This window comes from Pagrus pagrus (assembly GCF_965226575.1).
Source record: "Pagrus pagrus genome assembly, chromosome: 2".
NCBI lineage: Eukaryota > Metazoa > Chordata > Actinopteri > Spariformes > Sparidae > Pagrus > Pagrus pagrus.
This window is the reverse complement of record NC_140186.1, coordinates 29,609,019-29,628,155: the sequence shown is the minus strand read 5'-3', so window position 1 is coordinate 29,628,155 and position 19,137 is coordinate 29,609,019. Positions and strand designations below refer to the sequence as shown.

Here is a 19,137-nt window from a genome sequence, read left to right as displayed (position 1 = left end):
TGGAACAAGAAGAAAAAAACTTTCTTTACCTGGAGGGGGGGATTAGCCAGCAAACCTGCCATGCCCATCTCTGTCTTGTCAGTGATCAAGATCTCTCTAGCTAGAGACTGCAGATGGGACGGAGACGTGCTGCCTTTAGGTGGCTACTAACTGTCTTAGATGACAGATCTGGTAATTTTTTTATGACTGTAATAACACTATCTGTCTGATCACATGTCAGCTGGTAGAAACAGGTTTTAAACGAAACAAAAAAGAGCAGGCGCTGGTGAGGGAGATGAGACAAAAACAAAAGAGCGAGCCAACCCAGTTGGAGGCTGGACTTTCATATCCTCCAGAGCACAGGGCCCAGGTGCTCCAGATCTAGCTGTTACCACAATCAGCTTCCTCTGGTAACCTCAGAGAGAGACACACGGAAAGGGTCTCAATAACCAACATGCACAAACACTCAACCAGGGCTCCGCAGTTTTGTAATATTTAAAGTGAATATATTTTATTTGAAGCCATTTTGCAATCATGTTGAGCAGCTCCTCTAAACTAGCAGTCCTAAGTAAGAAAATAGGAAAACCACATATATGTTTATCCTTCCTCACTAAAGTGTGTATGCAGCACCTAAACAACAACAGAATAACGCATCCACAAACACTTGAAATGTATCCTACATTATCCCTTCTTTAGTCTGTTAAACAGGTTGCTCTGCATGAATGCTCTCTCCCATTCAGCTCTGACAGTCAGTTAATCGAGTTTGATGCCCACCAAGAACATATGGTGTGATGATGGGTAAAAGTGTGAGCTGGTCTCTCACTTGTCCTCTGCACCGTGATTGTCTCCGAGTTTGTCAGAGCCTTACTTCACTGCACCTCTCAGGTTGATCAACACTGCCCAATGGGTGGAAAGACAAGTCCTTATAGTGATCACTATTTCTGCTGAATTGCACAACAAGAGTTTACAGGCCACAGGAATGTGACAAGACGAGGAATCACAAAGCCTTGTGACCTTGTGTTACAAGGTTGTTCCCCGTTATTAAATACATTATTTCACATTTAAACAACATGGACTTCACTGTAGAAATCAAATCTTTTAGATTTCGATGAATATCATCCCAAATAGCAGACACAGTCCATATAAATAAAAGTAAAATATCTGGATATGGTACTGAATTGATGATTAATTAGAGTGTTCCTGGTCCACAACGATTTTTGGATGGGTGGTGCATGTCAAGTGGCATCCACATAGATGCCAGGCCCCAAGGTATCCCGGTAGAACATTGCATTGTAACGAGATGATTAATGTTAATCACATCACCTGTCAGCAGTTTCAATGTTGTAGCTGATCGTAGTATAATGACAGAGTGCACTATGCAGTTTTGGGGAAGAATTTTTAATCAGAAGAGAAAGATCTTCATTGTTTTCTGTTTTCATGACTGAGTAAACTGAATAAACAAAATGACCTTAAAGGACAACACAATTTCATACCGTTTGACTTTGTTTGTATGTGGCAGACCCTGCCTTCTTGTTTATTCAGTTATGTATTTGTATTATTACCTCATTATTGTAAATATAAAAATTCTGAGTTTGAATTTCTTCCCCAAAACTTCTAGTGTCCCTTTATATAGACAAGGCTTGCATGAACTGTGATGTTTGATGTAATGCAGCTCACATGTCTTCGTTGGAGGCCTGCTATTGGTTGATTCGGTACTTCATGAAAGGCAAGCTTGTGATTGTAGTCCTTGTCTTTCAACACTGAGGTGCCACTGCAGTCAGCACTGAAGAATCACACTTAAACTTGGTGAGAAGGTCTTTTTAGATTATTTGCCTTATATGTTTGTCTATTATTTGTTAGGAAAGGCAGGTGCAACAGAAGTTGTGAGTGTAGTGGAACTTTGTACAGTGGAAGTGACAGTTGATCAAATCAAATCGAAAATCCTTTACCATATACGTGTGTGTGTGACAAAATAGAAATAAAAAAAGTAACACTTTCATTTTCAGGATTTGCAATATACAAAAACATATCCTGTCAACTCTTTTGATGGATCACTTTGATATTTTCCAACAAAGTCTGGGAAATTCCTCTCGTTACAAAAAAACATCATTTTTTACACACATTTTATATATGTAAAAATCATTTATTTTATTTGGACACTTAAGTCATGACAAAACTCAACATCAAATTCCAGTGGATAATTTTATTTTCAAGCTTGGGGTAGCACATTGTCTCGTAAATTTAAGGTAAAACTTAAGACCATTTATTTTTCACTTTCTTTTAAAATATGTTAAACTTTAATCAAAAGCATTACATGATGAAAGTAAACTAGCTAATATTGCCAAAGACTCAGACTCTGTACATGGGTCGTACGCTACCAGGATGCCCCCTAATCTTGTTCCTAATATTCTCTCTTCTACTTCATTTTTTTTTTTTTTTTTACTAAGAGAGTGCTTTATAAACAAAAGATAAAGCTACAATCTTCTGGTATGTAGCTCCTCACTGTATTTTTTAATTTCATTTAATTATGAAAAATAATGTTAGAAGTCAATCATTCTTTCACAGATCCAGTGATGTTGTGTGGCACATTTTTCATCATTCCAGCTTCTCTCCTCTCCAAACCAGTAGATATCAACACAGTTCTTCCCTCCTCCAAGCTTCCCGCTGGGCTCCGAATATCTCCAAAACCTATTTAAACATGGACAGTCAAATGATTGGCTGTGGTCATTGCAGAACTGGATGCACAATGTGCTGATAATCAGCTAACAGGCTGTCACATCACTAGAGACAGAAAATGTCTTACACTGTTCTGTTCAGAACTGAACCATCTACCCATCTCCATGTTCCCTCTTCTTCTCTGTCAGTCAGTCCAATCCAGACAACACGTTTTACAGAATTGATGAACATCTGCAGCACAGCATACCAGAAGTCACCAGAACTATCAAAATGTGGGCTCATGCACAGCTTTAACTAAACAAAACACCCTGCTCCACCCGACTTGTTTTCTTTTACCTGCTCTTCCTTGCTGTTTACAATGACCAGATCTGCCCCTCTGCCTTTGCAGTCCTCTCTGCTGTCGTCCCAGCTCTTTGTTCCCAAAGAAATGTAGTAAAAACTGTTGTTGAATGATGTGCATCTTTCCTTACAGAAGTCACCTGCGAGTTAAAGTGTCAAATTTAAACACACACAGAAAGTAGAACAGTCGAGTTGAGAAAAAGACATCCCTTTACCATAATGCAGGAAGAGACAACACTTTTGCTGTATCACGATAGCGATATCCAAAATCCAAAAAGATAATCTTATATCATGATAACAATATAATATCAATATATAGACTGCTTACTGAGTTCAACCAAAGTCTGTTTTCTCTCTTCGGCCCAGCTCTCGCTGTGGGTCTGCAGTTCGATCTTGCCTGCACGGGACGTTAAATACACACAATGAGACTCTTCTGACCCAGTGTTCATTGAACTGCACAGCAAATCTACAAACAATTGATGACTTGAGTTGGTGAGATCTTTTAAAAGAGAAAATGAATGTAAATTCTTTACAGTGGAGTCCAGTTCCTATGATGCCGGCCAGGAGGAGAACACAGAGCAGCAAAAGGCAGAACGTTTGAGCCCTGACAAAAGTCCTGCCTGGGTGGAAGATGTCACAGGGACACATTATAAATATTCATTTAGAGCATAGAGCAGATTTGTATGTGTGTTACTCACCTGGCTTCACTGCACTCGGTGTCGCAGCTTTGTGACCCTCGTAGTTGTCTGAGCCTTCATAAATATCCACTACCCTCTCCTCTGCCTCATCACCCTCACCCATTTGCTTTGGTTCAGCCAGATCATTGTCATAAATGTACTCACACAGCTCCATTTCTCTATTTAAATTGGACATATTTAGGTGGTTTGCCCACGGATGACCACTTGGGTTTTGTTCTTTCTGTTCAGTGCCACACTTCCTCAAATGCTGCGACACAGTTTCTTCTCATTTCTGTTACCGTACTTTCTTATTTACTCACCCTGTGCTTTGGCTGACCCACACACAAGACTGACAGGATGTTACATCAGTTTCTCTGATTCTGTGATGAAGTGCAAGTATTTATAGCAGCATCAGCTTCATGTGATGTCTCTCACCTCAGCACTGGCATTTCCTAAACAAATGATCAGCAATGAAAATAAATAAAATAACATACCTGAAAGAAATAGGGGGTTTCCTTTACATTTACACAATAAAGTGAGGCATCAAATGATGTTGCTGAACACGGCACTAAAAAATAACCAGGCTATTTAGGCTTGCTGTATATTACACAGGGTGGTTTAGGGAAGTGAAAACTCACGACAAAATGATTAGATCACTTCATACTCTGTGCTGTTTAATGTTAACGCCCCATCATGCTTTTGTGGAACATGATGTGAAAGTACATACAAACATGACAGGTGGTGGACGTGTATTGACAGCAGCAGAAGAACCCTGCACCTCTTTAGCTACAGTGTAGCGCCACTTACTGGTCATTTGTTGGCCTAGAAAATTATTCTTCAAAATGATACAATGCCATTTTAATGTGATTTGCCTGTTTTGGCTGTCTGTGGCTCAGTTACATTGATAGTCTATGTGGGAGTGTTGATAAATGTGCAGTGTATTGTCAGAAATATTCTGTTCATTAAATAAAGTTGGAGAATCCAAATAAAAGTCAGCATTTCAAGTTTTCTTCAAGAGGAACTCCTCACGAAATGATTATGTTTTTGCCATTGTACACATAATCATGTAGATTCTTGAGGGCATCATTTTTGAGCTGAAACTAGTAATTGATCAGTTGATTACACAATTTCCAAGCAAGTATTCCCAGCATTTGCTGATTCTTGCTTCTCAAATATGATGTTCTGCCAGACCAATTATCTGTGATGAAAACTGCCTAGAACATCATTGGTACCCATCCACAGAGCATCAGTGATATCAGTGAAGCAGGGTGTCTACACAGAGCGCAAAGGATACTAAAAGACAACACCAAACCCAGCCACAGTCAGTTCAGTCTGCTGCAGTCTGACAGAGATACAGAAGTATCTGCTGCCATACCACCAGACTACAGAGCAGCTTCTTTCCCCAGGCTGTGAGACTCCTCAATTCATCCTTCACACCCCATTGTATAAAATAGTTTGTGGACAGTTGGTCCGACAAAACAAGCAATTTAAAGACGTCCCTTTGGCCTGTGGAAAAATGTGATGACCATTTTTAACTATAGCTTCTGACTTTTTTTTTGGTTAGAGAAACACAATTTGATTGTAATAATACCTGCTAGATAAATAGAACAAATTATTACATCTTAGAAGCTTATCATATGTTTTTAATGTAACCTTGCGAAGTACTGTATATAGTTGTCAAATGTCATTAATGTGGTGGAGTAAAAGCACAGTGTTTTCCTCTGAAACGTGGTGCAGAAGAAGCATGAAGTAGTGTAAAATTGAAATACTCAAGTGAGTACGGGACACCTGGGCCTCTTGTTACATGGGTTAACTGTCACACTGGCTGTATCTCCAACACCAGAGGCTGCTTTTTTTAAAAAAAATCCTCACTGTTAGATGTGCCATTTACTGTTCTGAAGTAGTTTTGCTCTTTTCATGCAGTACTTGTTACTGTAAACTGAGGTGAGAACAACTGTCATAAGTTTCAACCATTAAAGTAAAAAAAACCTGCACTATTTATGTAATAAAACATTGATAAGTAAGTATGTTAAATTATATTGTTTTTCAACAGAAATGAGGAGAGTGTATTTGGTCATATTTGTTCATTTATTCACTTTCATGGTTTCCTGTTTTTTCATGCACTAACACTGATAAGGCCCTGGTATTCAAAACATCTGTCTAAATAAATGTGACTTTTAACTGCAAAACGAGTGTGGCCTCTACTTAAAACGATGTTCTCATTAGTTTGAAAATAAAATGTGACAATTTGCTCCGCATAGTGTGACAAGTAGTGTTACCCTGTGATGGGCAACTTGTCACAAATGCACATCCTGTACTTAACCTTTTACTGTACACTCTATACCATTTTAACTTTATATTAAAGTAGGAAATAAAAAAGTTATTGATTGTACATTTAGCATCCAGTTTAATGTGGACAACGAGGTACAGGGAACAAGGTCAGTTTATTATCATTTTTTTAAACAAGGGTTTCAAAAACAAAATAATGCTTGAGTCCTCAAAGTCCTGCTACATCTATTTTATAGAATGTTGAGTGTTGTTGTTGAGGATGAGTTGAGGACTCTCACAGCCTCGGGTATGAAGCTGCTCTGTAGTCTGGTGGTACGGCAGCGGATACTTCTGTATCTTTTGCCAGATGGCAGCAGGTTGAACAGACTGTGGCTGGGGTGGGTAAGGTGTGGCTCTGTGCAGACATCTGAAGGACTGTGATGTGAGACATGAAATGAAAGCAAAAAGTGTGACAAGATGCCCCAAGTACCTCCAAATCCCTCCTTAATTTCCTTTCTCCCCCTTTAACTTTATTTATAAGTTGCAATATAAATTGAGCGTTACACATTTACAGACTGAGGTAATAAAGACTGGATGGAACAAAAAACATAAAAAGAAATAAGTTAAATGAAGTCAGAGGTCTGATCAGAAATCAAGCTGTCTACAGTTTGTTTTAGCTCTCCAAGGCTCCATTAGTTTTTAAACATTTCAGTGTTTTATTTTTAAAGTTTAACTCATTCATGGAGATTTGAAACAATGGCCTGTCATTAATAAATCTACCTCTGTGGATGAATTGCTTGGCCGTAATGATCAGGCTATAGTACATCATTTCCCCTTTTTTAGTCCTCCATTATAACTTCAAATGTAATATTATTATAGTACAGCTGGTCTACGACCACACGGGGGCAGTATTAGTTCTCTTTAATTGTAGTGGCTATTTCCAATATTTCTAATTCCGAAAAAAAGTCAAGTATTCTGTTTAAGAGCCGAAAGATCTTAAAGAAGGCTCTTAAACAGTGTGAGGGAGAATAGGCTAAATTAGTTATAGTGTAAACCCTGAAAACAGGAAAAGGTTTTCTTTATAGGGGAGGGAGGTAAATTAATTCAACTATTTATTGATTTAAAAAAAATGTGATTTCATAATATCTATATGAGTGAACAAGTAAAAAGTCATATTGCCTGTATGCATACCTTCATTTTAAAAACGCCCCCCTGCTCTCTCCCAGTCCGTCGCCTCCTATGCTGCGCGCCGCCACCTCTTCCCCCCAGCGGAGAGGAAGAGCAGAGACAAGTGAACAACAAGCCAAGCCAAGGCAAGGAAGATAGGAAACTGCAGAGGTGGGTGTTTTCTCCGTCTCCATCGTGAGTGTTCTCGCCCCGCGGTGGACACTGCACTTGTTCGGCTGTGAGGCATTTGTTCAACCACGCCGAGGTGTTTTTGTTGTCTCCTCTCAACTCACTTCGTCTCCTCCGAGCCTGCGGGTCGAGGCTTGGATCGTGTCGGCGCAGCAGCGGCAGCAGCAGCAGCACTCGGCTAGGCTAGGCCTGAATCCACCTCGCAAACACTTATGGACTTTGACAAACAAGCCTAACAGTCTCCACAATCGGTAATAGCCTGTTGTTTTGTTGTTCTGTGCTCGGTACAGCTGGTCGAAGTTTGTTCTAGGCTGAGAGGGGTGTGAGCTTGAATTGGGTGAACTTGGTTGTTGTAAACGCAGTGTTAGCAGGCTAGCTACCGCGGCACAAGCTAATTTAGCTAGCATCGGTGTGTTCCCCTCGTTAGCTTGATGAATAACTCATCTGGAGTCAGACTTGGGGAAAGTTTGACAAAACTTCAGCATGCAGTTAACACTGTTTGATATCAAGACGGCTGAGAATATTAATTATCCAGCTAACATAACGTTATCTAGCTACTATAGCAGCTTATTACATGAATGGTCTGGTTTGTGGCTGGCAAGGGGGTGTAACGTTATAACGTGATAACACAACACGTTGGGTCTCTTCTGTTTGCTGCCTCTAAACACCGGTGCAACAACGTTTTACCAGACATTTCCAACGCTTTTCCCCGAGCTGGGAGGGAGGTGTTCAGGTGAGACTACACGGAAGTGACCGGCCAAGGCAGCCGCGTCACAGACCGTAATTCTGGAGTCAAAGTCCAGTCGCGGCTTACTTATCAATTTCCTATTATGTATTGTACTTGAGACACACACTCTCTGCTGATACTGTAGCTGCATGGTGCGTTCAGGTGAATAGGCTCGTATGGTGAGTGTGCCTTTTTCTGATTGATCATCTTAGGTGTTGAAAGTCTACAGTGAAAATACACTGTTTAATGTTTCAGCAGCAGCTGTCTTTTGATGTGGTCTGCCAGGTAGAGGAGGGAGACTGGATTTTTGGTGGAGAGGAAACCAGGGACAAAAGCAAGAACCTGTTGTGTGGGTCTAGATGTGTGGGTGTGGTAAGGTTGCAGGAGTGTTTGTTGCTTCATTATTCAGTCCTCTCATGTGTGGAGGTTTTCCAGCTTGGACACCTTCTCATCTTACAGTTCTTCACCTGTGAATGGATGCGGGGTCACTCAGGGACCTGGCTAAATGTGCTGTAGTGGCTCACACTTGGAGTAAGCTTACCACTTTCGCTTTGTAGTTGTAATCTTGTTTGTAGTGTGGTTTTAAAAATCAGTGCAAAAACAACACGGTGCGGAACAACCTGAGACATGTTTGACAGCTTGTCTAAAGTAACTGGATTATTGATTTGAGTTGGTACGGTCAGCTGATTGGGGAGTTCAGTGCAGCATGGATGGACATGCCTGTCATATTCCTCTTAAATGCCCTGCGGGTATGTCTGCTTTGACCTGCTGGAACCAGATGGAAAAGATTGTAAGCGAGTTTGGACATGCTGCTCATAAATGCCCCTCTGTAAGATGAACAAAGGAAGGGTAAAAAGTCATAAGTTGGACGTTTCTTTTGCTGCCTAGAGTTTGTTCCTAGCCATGTTGCCTCTGAGGGCTAAAGTCTTGCTGCTCAGCCAGTTGTTTTAAGCAGGGCTATCATTTGTGAGCCTCGGTAATGACGGGCTTTCAGAGTACACCATGGGTGTGTCCCTCTGACACACAGAAGCTGGGTTTTCTTATATTTGCTCCTCCTCCCTGTCTGCCTTCTCTCTCTCCATTTATCTCTCTCCCTCCCTCTACTTCCAACGGTTTCACCTGCAGTCTGTTTTTATTTGAACGGGGAGGACATGTGAGATGTGTGATAGTCAGCAGCACACACCGAGTGAAATCAAAGTGCACAGATTTCTGAAGCTGTGAAGCAAAACTGTTGCACAGCCGTGCCCTCCCTCTGTGCTGGTGGTTAACTTCATGGAAAGGTTGAGTGTCAGTTTGCACTTTTATGGTCCTCACTGCAGCAATTTATCCAGCTTCCTTGTTAAGTGGTGGTCACACTGTGACTGCGAGTCGCCAGTGGTAAAGCGTTTCCGGCTGCTGAACGTTGGTTTTTAGTTTGCTTGACCATTTTTCACATTGCAGTTAACCAGGAATGTCAAGATTTTACATGTGTTTTAAAATATTTATGTAAAATCACGGAACTTGAACGAGCCTTGTTTTGGGATTGTGATAACATTTTATTATTGACTGATGATGAAGTTCCTGAATGGATGTAGAGCTGAACTATATTCACTAAATATAATAAGATCATATATCACAGCTGAGTCACGTACAGTACACTTACCATTTGAGATCTTTGAGTGCAGTCTGTTGCTAAAATGAATAATTATGAGCAAATGTTAGTTATAAACCAAGAAAATGAATTATTTAAGTTTTATGGGCTGCGCCATTATTTACATTGTTGATTAATCTGTTTAATTTCTGATGAATCAATTTCTTGTTTGGTCTATAAAATGGTAAAAATTGTTAATCATTTTCTCAAAGCTCAAGATGACATCCTTGATGTCTTGTTTTGTCCACAACCCAAAGATGTTCAGTTTATTGTCATAGAGAAATAAAGAAACAAGAACATTTTCAGATTTAAGATTGTAGAGAATGTAGAGAATTGTGTTACTGAGGTCAAGCTTATTACTAATGGGGTGAAATGGCCAAGCAGGCAGAGACACTCGGATAAGTAATGAACAACAATTTTACTCTTGATATTTTAAGTCATTTAAATCAAGATTTAAGTCATTAAGCAAGAATAAAATCCCCAATGTTTCCTTCTTCTAGCTTTTTAAATATCACAAATTTAAAAAAAGAAAAATCTCTTATCATTTTAAATTCAGACAATTTGAAGATTTCACCTTGGATGGATTGTGAGAGGCATTTTTCACTAATTTCTTTGATATTTGATTGGCAAAGTGTTTTTACCTCAGAAACAAACTACATATTAATCTATAATAAGAATAATTATTGGTTGCAGCCTTTATTTATTATAATATTTCACCTGTATGGGGAGAAATTAATTTGTAATGTGAATATGATAGTCACGAACTTACTGTTCATTTCACTCAGATAAAACATGAATGTTATCGCTTTTACTGTAATGCTGCATTTAAGACTTAGAAAAGACAACATTGAAACTTTATCATAATATAACAATGACCAAAAACCCAGATGACATCAAGCTTCAAATCCGTACTATGTACATCTCGTAGCTCCATTTAGATGTACAGACAGTATGCATGAACTGATTGGGCCATTTCTTGGCTCTTGTTGCCGTCTGAGTTACAGTTGCCTGCACGCTTCCTTCCTCACCGAGAATAGTAAGTCGGTGTCCTGTAGATTAGACAGCTGGCCTTACCGAGGTCCCTGAAAAGTCGGCGTGGAGCAGGAGTGAGTGTGGGTGGGCGTGTGCATGTGCAGCTACCGCACTGTGCCCACACTGTCGGCCACATGGGAGTAGAGAGAGAGGGGGGAGGGGAGGGGGTGGTCGTGGTTTCAAGTGAGGATGGCAAAGGCGGTAGTATTTGGCTGTGGGCCAAGGCTAACACACAAAACACACAACACACACACAGGCCAAATCTCTGTGTGACCATTCAAATGAGGCTGAGTCAGCGGAGCACTTGGCCAAGCCGCAACAGCATTTTACCATAGCTTCGCCTCAGCTGTGTGTGTGTGCGTGTGCGTGTGCGTGTGCGTGTGTGTGTGTGTGTGTGTGTGCGTGCGTGTGTGTGTGTGTGTGTGTGTGTGTGTGTGTGTGTGTGCGCATGCTGGAACAGAATGTGTGTCAGCCTGCCACAACCAGCAGTGACTAAGTTTCTGAAATAGCAATAATAGCATATGAAAATTAGAGAATACACTGCAGTCACAATACCCAGTGGGCACTGGGTGATAGACCGACTGTGAGTGTGTTCTTCACAGAGTAGTAGTGGACACCAATAGTGTGTGTATATTTGTGTTGTGTGTTGGCTCAGGATGTTAAGTGGCTTAGCAGTGTAATTCCAGGGATATCCCATTAACAGATACGGTTTAGCGTTGGTGCTAATGGCCTTACAATAGATTAATGACTAATACCCTGGCTGTAAGTGGCTAAAGCCATTTACAACTCTCTCACAAGAAACTGCTCCCTGCCACAAGAATGTTAGTGGTGCAACTGGCATAGCTGTAGAGGTTGTGTGGGTCTGTGCGTCTGTTGCATGGAGGCTCAAGAGACTGCCTTCTTCTGTGCTCTCCAAAAAGTGTTGACGTTTTGACAGAGCCACAAAGAACAACTCAGACTGTGGTATGAAGTCTTATCTGATGTATGGTGTCAGTGCAGCATTGCTGAGTTTAAATCTTGGTCCCTCATGTATAACTTGACAGCTGCTGTAGGCAGCCTTCATGACACAACAAACATTTATTGGTAGCTTGCTGCCACACTTAGTGATGTGTTATCTATTTGTGTTTGGGATCTCAGCAAAGATGCGTCATTGTTGAACAAGGCTTTTCTGAGTGTGTTGGTTTTTTTTTTGGTTTGTTTACATTTGAATCTTCTATTTAGATTTTCAAATGAAGCTTTGAATGTCTGACGTCATATTTGATGTCGTCACCCTTAAAAAGAGGAAAAGAAGTCCTGAAGGAAATCTTTTGAATGAGGTGATCATTCATCTTTTTTTTTTTACTAAATCAGTTTTCCTCAATAAATATAACTCAGCAGCAGCAAGCTAATCAAATTAGTGCATAAAATAATGATGACATAATAATATCATCCATAGGCCATCATCCAGCAACATTATTGTTTGACATACATGGCAGTAAAATAAATCAGAACATTTCAAATTCAAGTATTTAAGTGTTTAAGTGTTGTGTGTCTTTTTAAAAAACTAACAGTCCCATGCATCCCAAGGATGGGGGCTGTTACTGGAATAACAGTGTAACAAACTAACCTACTGTAGCTTGAAAAATTGAAAATTTCAGCCTGATTTAGGAAGAAGACAAGCAAATAACACCACATTAGACATTATATATCTAACACACACTTCTTTTGTGTTAAACCAGCTGGCAGAGGCAGATTGACTCACTCCGCACTCTATACAGGAGAACACAACAGCTGATAAATAGTAGTCTGCCTGCAAAGACCGCTGCCTCTCTCACAAGCCAAAGATCAACAGAAAATACATTTTGGTTGCAAAACACCAATTTGAACTCTGCCTAAGGTGTCACTTAATAAACAGATACAGAGGCAAGGAAGAAGAATGCTGATAGACCACCTCTTAATATAGGTGCATGCCTTCCTATAAGTACGGCAAGTGGGAGAGCAAACCATTTTTTTTGACTGCAGTGTAAATGTTGTTTTTGGAAGGCTAAACACCAACAAATATGGAATGAATCATAAAATTGTTCGATTAAAAAGGTGAATTTCCGAAGTGATTCAGTGATTGGTTTTCAATAAATTTTGCCTTTTGGACTTTGCGACATTCTGGAGTTGGACATGTTTTGAAATAACACTGAAATATCTTTCTAAAAATAGTATAATATTAATAATACTAGTGTAGCCTAATCCTTATTTGAGCTTGTGGGTTTACTGGGTTTAAACAGGATAAATATACAGGCAGCAAAAAGCGGTGCAGCAGATTCTGAATGTCAGTGCTATGAAGCTTGAAGCCTCAAACTTTTTGGTTCAGCCTTACTGTTGAGTAAAGTCAAGTTTTCAGTTGAAGTTTCAATGCATTCTTTGCATTAGGCCAGGGCTCCATATACCCACTTGAGATCATTTCAAGCCATCTTTCAATTTGTGAACATTATCCACAAAGAAGCACTTTGATGGTTTGTGGTCAGTCATCCTGATTGGGTCATACAAAGTAATGGCGGCCACTCTCTCTTTCCAGGACTTAAGTGTTTCGCTGGGAAGTCAAAGTGTTGGTGTGAGAGACGGATGAGAGCAGCACAATGAAAGGGTGAAGGGCTCCCTTATTAGGACAGCTTCCAACAGCTGAGACAGGATATGACACGCTAAATCTCCCTGTGGAATGTGTGACAATGGTGGTGCGTGTATGTTTTTGTGTGGCGCGTGTGTGTTTCAAACAAATGTATGTTTTTTATCCCCTTCACTAATGGAAAGAAACAAGGCAGCATCAACTCCACCAAAACTTACCGAAGCTCTGTTTGAGTGTTCAAGGATATAACACACACACACACACCTGCCACCTTTATTTAGTCTCTGACCCACATACACAATCACAGATGTGTGCGCGCACTCAGGCTGGCATGTGTTCACACTCAGACTTAATACTGGAGTCTTTGTTCACTCAGCTGGGCCTGTGTGCATGACACAGACAGCAGATTTGATCTCCATGAGTCAGAAGAAAATGGTTTTTGCCCTGGTCTGGAGATGAGCCGCACTCATGTCATCCAGTTATTAGACAGACAGTGTTGAAGTAATCCTCCCCAGATTCCTCATGCCTCCCTCACCAGCGTCCCTGCTGAGGAAGTCTGATAAAAAGCACTTTGTCATTGTCTTAATTTGGGCCGAGTGACGTTCACTCATTATGATGCTTCTGTAATTTAGGCTTAGGTCATCTGTACCATGTGTTTAGGCTGCATTATCTTCGAGATATGATGATTATAAAAACAACCTTTTCTGCTTCTTTTCTTTGTTTTGTGTACTAATTCTCTGAAAGCAATTTTCTTCATTGCTGCACACTAGATCATTGGTATTTGTCTTGATTCGTTGCTTCCATAATTAAGAGTTATGTAATTTAGCAAATAATTTTGAAATGCACGTTCCAGTGTGTTGGGTTCCCATGAGACTTCTGGTGTCAAAACACTCCCCTTTGCATTTGAATAATCATTAAACTCCCAGGGTTAGGAAAGTCAAAGTTCAGAAGGAGGAGCAGACATGTTCTGTTGACTTTTTAAAAAAACTGTTGTTAAGCAAAGTGAAAAAAATTAATCAATGGTAAATTGTCATTAATGGCCTGCAAATAAAATGCCTTCCGTATTATAACTTGCAGAGTATAATAAGTAGAAGAACGCAAGGTAACAAGGCCAGCCATCTTTTACCCTGTTGAAGAGAGCACATCATCCCAATTTAACACACCTCTGGCGTTCCAAATTTGGTGTACGCTGGCGATGTGATACTGTCTTGTGATAACTCCTCTGAGTGCTCTCACATGTACACCTTTCTCTTTCCCTTCCTCACTTTCTCTGCCTCCTTGGGAGGAAGAAGTGCTAACAAGCTCCTCACACTGCAGCTGAAAACATGCTGTAATTGTCTCTTGTCATGTATCTCACTTTGCTCCTATTTTTAACCCTGCACAGCAAAAGGTGAAGAAATTCACTGGAAAAGTGGCGTTTTTTCACTAACATCCCTGCTCTGCTGATGCTGGTCCCACCTTGAATTTGAACTGAATAATCACTTTTGAAGATAAATTCTCAAGTCATGAGCTCTTTCTTTTATGCCTGCTGTGTTTCTCGCTCTTCTTCTCTACATGTTTTATCTCCACAGTTCTCTCTCTTTCCCTCATTTATCTTCCCTTGCTTTGCTTTCCTGCGTCAGCTCCTGCTGCTTTGTAACCTCTAAATATCAACTTCATTAGCACTTCAGTGTGTGAGGGCCCCTCTGTCTTTATATCTGTGTACTTGGGTGATTCAGCCTCGCTCTGTGTCTGTACTTTAATTAAATCCCGGTGTTGGGTGAATCTCTCCTCCTGTCTGGTGTTGACCCTGCCCTGTCCTGTCCTGTGCTCTGCTCTCAGCGTGTGAATGGAGCAGTGTGCGAGTACGGCCTCCCTGCTGGCCTCGGTGCGGGAGCAGGAGAGGCAGTTTGAGATGCTCAGCCGAGCTCTGGAGGAGGAGCGGAGGTCGTGTGCCGGCACCTTGCCCCGCCCCCTCCCCAACATGCAGGTAACGCGGAACAACCCTCCCTGCCTCATCCGCCCTTTTCACTCACCCCCACGCACGTTCTCCATCTCGGATTCATCCAGTGTCATCTCCATCCCATCTGTGTGGACTGACTGAATGGCTGCAGAACCTAAGCCTAAACCTGGGGAAAAATACCTCCTTGGTGGTCACTTGAATTTTGGAAGTTAAAAGTTTAGTCAAGTTAAGCGACTGACGCACCTTCAAATAAAGCCTTCCTGAGGAGGTAATTTACACCCTCTATTGCTCCTCACTGCTTTTATTCACGCATTTTGTCCAATCCTCCATTGGCTCCCAAGTAATCGTCCATGTCTCATTCAAAAAAGAAATCTTCCAATCATCATCATCATCATCAACATCATCATCATCATCATAATATCCCTCCACCAATCAAGATTAACAACCAAGTGTTCACCCGTCATGTTTGTCTCAACTTGTCTACAGGAGTTTGCATGCGGAGCGATGTCTTGCTTGATATTTTGTCTTGTGATATTTGGCGTTTCCTTGACCATCATCTAGAGTTTACATTTGTAGCTACAGTTTATCAGCCTGCTGGTGTATTGGGTGATTGGGTAAAATGAAGACGTCCCAAAGCTGTTTTTCAGTGGGACAAGGTCTATTCACCAGGACAAGGATCCAGTCCTTTATCATCAGCTGTGAATTCTTGGTAAAAGTCTTGATTAGTAAATGTGCTTCATGGTTAGTGTGTTCTGCTGTTTGCTTACACACCCTCTTTATCATGCGTGAGTCATTAACCTGGTTAAGAGACTGCAGGGTGACTTCATGCTCTGAGTTTACCTCACAGACACACACCTACGCTTGCTCATTCTTTCGCTTCCTTATTGGCACGCTCCGTCTTTACATATATGAAACTGCATAAATACACACACAGTCTGTCTTTTGCCCTGAGGCAACCTTTGAAACACACTCTCATAAACAACTGGGCTTTGCCGCTTGCTCGCTTTCATTCTTTCATTTCGCCGTAGGCTGTCGTTTACTGACGGGACACGTCCCAGTCCCAGGTAATTCTAGTGACTGATAAGAAGCAGGAATCTAGGTAGAGTGTGTGTTACAGTGAGAGCTGGACAGAAGTGAAGCCTGTGCTGGTTCTTATCTCTCCTGTGTGTGTTTACATAGCCCAGAGGCTTCGGCATGCCTCTGCCACTCTCCCAGGCAGCGCAACACGACCTCAGTTTTCACTGACAGGTTCTCACACGCTCACATCTGCCCGGCACTTTCTACTATTCCCTCTGACTGAGTCTTCATCTCAACCAAAGAGTGTGTTTTATCTGTCTTGTTAATTTAATCTGGGCAGAGTTGCACATTAAATGGTTGTCATTGCTCCTCCCACAAGTAATATTTTCTGCTTTCAGAAAGTTATTTCATTTTGAGACAACTGTATTCCATCTCTGAATCACTATTGAGCAATTCCTCTCCCCTGGCTGTGCCCCTTTACCCCCATATAAGTGGAGATGAGAGTGCAGAGATGGCAGTAGAGATACATAAAGCTCCTCCTGTGGCTGGAATGGGAAATGCACCACACCCATCACCACCCCTAGGCAGGCAGTGCTGGAGAGATTGTTGGAGATTTGTCTCTATAGGTGTCATTATTAATTTCATCACTCACTAATTATTTCATCTGTTCATTCCATCATCACAGTGAATGCATTTGTTGGATGATTGTGCTACATTTAGCTACCTGATTGTGGTAACAGGTGAATATTGCATACATGAGCTCTTTATGTTCATATTCATGATGTTTACATACCTGTTGGAGTTCATGTTGTGTCATTAGTCCATGCAGATTTGACTTTGGCTGAGAGACAAAGTGCTCAACCGTCACTGACTTACAGTTTCAACTTTTAAAAACAGCACGCTTGTTTGGTTTGCAGTTGGCCTGTTATTAGCTAGTTGCATCACTGTAACTCAATGTTTCTCAAACTGGGGGCGGCCCCTGGGGGCGCTGCTTCAGAGAGGGCGTGGATGACCAGGAGAAAAATATGTTGAAGCTGACTTATGAATATGATTTATGTAGCAAAAATAAACAAACAAGAGTTTGCTGAAGCTATAATGATGATCTTTTTTTCAATAAAATTCAACTTGGATACCTTTTTTATTTTAATTAGTTGGGTCTCCTATCATTGTTAATGATAGGGAATTGATATATAAGCTTTTTTCTGCTTCTATCATGCAGGAAAAGTTTGAGAACCACTGCTGTAACCCAACGTGTTAAAGAGCATGGTTCTACTTTTTCAGCTGCATTAGAGTGCCTGAGCTTCACATGATAAAGCTGGGTGCCATTAAAATTCAAATAAAAATTGACGACAGTTGCTTTCACTTTTGTTTGTCATTTATTCGGTTAATATTGTGTATGTATAGCTTGTGACTGTTGATGGCTGGAAAAGTTCCAGTGTTCAGTCAGTGCTGTGATGTGTGTACGTGTCCATGAATGCACATTCATCCTTTTTTATTGTTAGCAGTTAGTGCGTGTCTGTGTGTGTGTGTGTGTGTGTGTGTGTCATCCCCTCACGTGTATTTCTTCCTTGCTGCAGAACGGCCGCCTTCCTTGTGATGCGGACATAGAAAGGCTGACACTGAACGAGGGTTACATCAACGGGTCACATCACGTAAGCATCTTCGAAGCCATCCCTTTGTTTCAGCTGTTCTTAACAAGGGTAACACTGAGGATATGTGTTGAGTTATATACTCTATGTGTATGTGTGTGTGTGCAGTTCAGGATGGAGCCTGGTCAGATGATGCAGGAGTCATACACGGTGGAGGAAGACCCCCAGGAGTCGCTACCTGTTGTCTCCTTAGAGACCAGTGACGATGGGACCACGCGGCGCACAGAAACCACGGTAACATGAGTCAATGGAAAATGTGTGTTTGCACAGTGACCTATAGAAGTTTGTAAACATTAACTGTCGTTTCATGCCTCCCTTCTTTTGCTCTTTAAGGTAAAGAAAGTAGTAAAGACGACCACCACTCGCACAGTCATCCCCTCCGTGTCAGACACACTTTCCCTGGATGGTGGGGGTTCAGTGACAGGTATGGGAGGCTACCCTGCACCCATGGTCTACAGGCAGGCACCCGGAGGTGGCGTGCCGATGGACTACCCCACTCACACTGTGCCCCGCAACTACCACTACGGACCGCCAGGGGGCTATGACGACTACCGCACCGGACCGCCATCGGAGGCATATGCAAGCCTTAACAGGGGAGCTCGCATGGATGATCGCTATAGGTACCATGTTTGTTGACATTCACCTTTAAGTTAGTCCCATCAAGGCCTCTTTTTCTGTTCTCATTCTTAACCACCCTGCCTCTCCCCTCTCCAGACCGGTTCATCCAGACGGTTACAGAACTCTAGATCCAAACTACAGAGCCCACAGCAGGAACCAGCTGGACCCCTATGCTGCTCAACCACAGGTATGTTCAACAATCACTGAATCATTTGGTTTGATGCAGGATTTGAACTTTGTCCTCTTCAAGATTCACTTGATGAATTAGGTTTTACATGTTAGGAATGTAATGTTAATAGGATTTAAATGTTCTAGAATAGAGTACACAAATCTTCAAGCCATAACATAAGTTTACAACAGCATTCGTCTTGTAGCTTGTATTATATTGGAGCTTGTCTCTGTAGGCTATGCGCATGGGAAGTGCCTTGGAGCTATCGGCCATCCCGAGGTTTGTCCCAGAGCCGTACGGTCTGGAGGATGATCAGCGCAGCATGGGTTATGATGAGCCCGACTATGGATTGGCACACCCAATGCACTACAGCACTGTGCCCCGCAACCTCCATGCATTCCCTCATGGTCCCCCACGCAGGACTGGGTAAGTTTTTGTATTGACTCATGCAGTATTTCAGGG

General features: G+C 41.6%; 2 protein-coding genes across 8 annotated transcripts in view; one reads left to right on the top strand and one right to left on the bottom strand.

The window, feature by feature from the left end:
- Positions 1–2,162: 2,162 nt before the first annotated feature.
- Positions 2,163–3,996, bottom strand: LOC311267315 (CD209 antigen-like protein D). Its single transcript, XM_084370341.1, has 6 exons — positions 3,693–3,996; positions 3,528–3,614; positions 3,323–3,391; positions 2,992–3,134; positions 2,783–2,886; positions 2,163–2,667 (listed from the first exon to the last, which is right to left on the bottom strand). The coding sequence occupies exons 1-6, from the start codon at positions 3,865–3,867 to the stop codon at positions 2,520–2,522; spliced, it is 726 nt and encodes a 241-aa protein (XP_084226467.1). The 5' UTR covers positions 3,868–3,996; the 3' UTR covers positions 2,163–2,519.
- A 3,154-nt stretch (positions 3,997–7,150) lies between these two features.
- ctnnd1 (catenin (cadherin-associated protein), delta 1) overlaps positions 7,151–19,137 on the top strand; it is a 28,051-nt gene continuing 16,064 nt past the window's right edge. For 4 of the 7 annotated variants that reach the window (XM_084383628.1, XM_084383630.1, XM_084383626.1 and 1 more), the window contains exons 1-7: positions 7,151–7,277; positions 15,102–15,249; positions 17,817–17,891; positions 17,997–18,122; positions 18,222–18,508; positions 18,603–18,693; positions 18,911–19,101. In XM_084383628.1, coding sequence (XP_084239754.1) covers positions 15,109–15,249; positions 17,817–17,891; positions 17,997–18,122; positions 18,222–18,508; positions 18,603–18,693; positions 18,911–19,101 — 911 coding nt within the window. In that variant the 5' untranslated portion in view covers positions 7,151–7,277; positions 15,102–15,108. The other 3 variants (XM_084383627.1, XM_084383631.1, XM_084383632.1) reach the window with 3 other exon arrangements.

Excerpts from the sequence above, each read along its gene's own strand:
- LOC311267315 (XM_084370341.1), bottom strand. The coding sequence starts at position 3,867 with ATGTCCAATTTAAATAGAGAAATGGAGCTGTGTGAGTACATTTATGAC. Across the intron at positions 3,615-3,692 it reads ACCGAGTGCAGTGAAGCCAG|GCAGGACTTTTGTCAGGGCT; the intron begins GTGAGTAACACA and ends TCTTCCACCCAG. Across the intron at positions 3,135-3,322 it reads ACAGACTTTGGTTGAACTCA|GTGACTTCTGTAAGGAAAGA; the intron begins GTAAGCAGTCTA and ends TTTAACTCGCAG.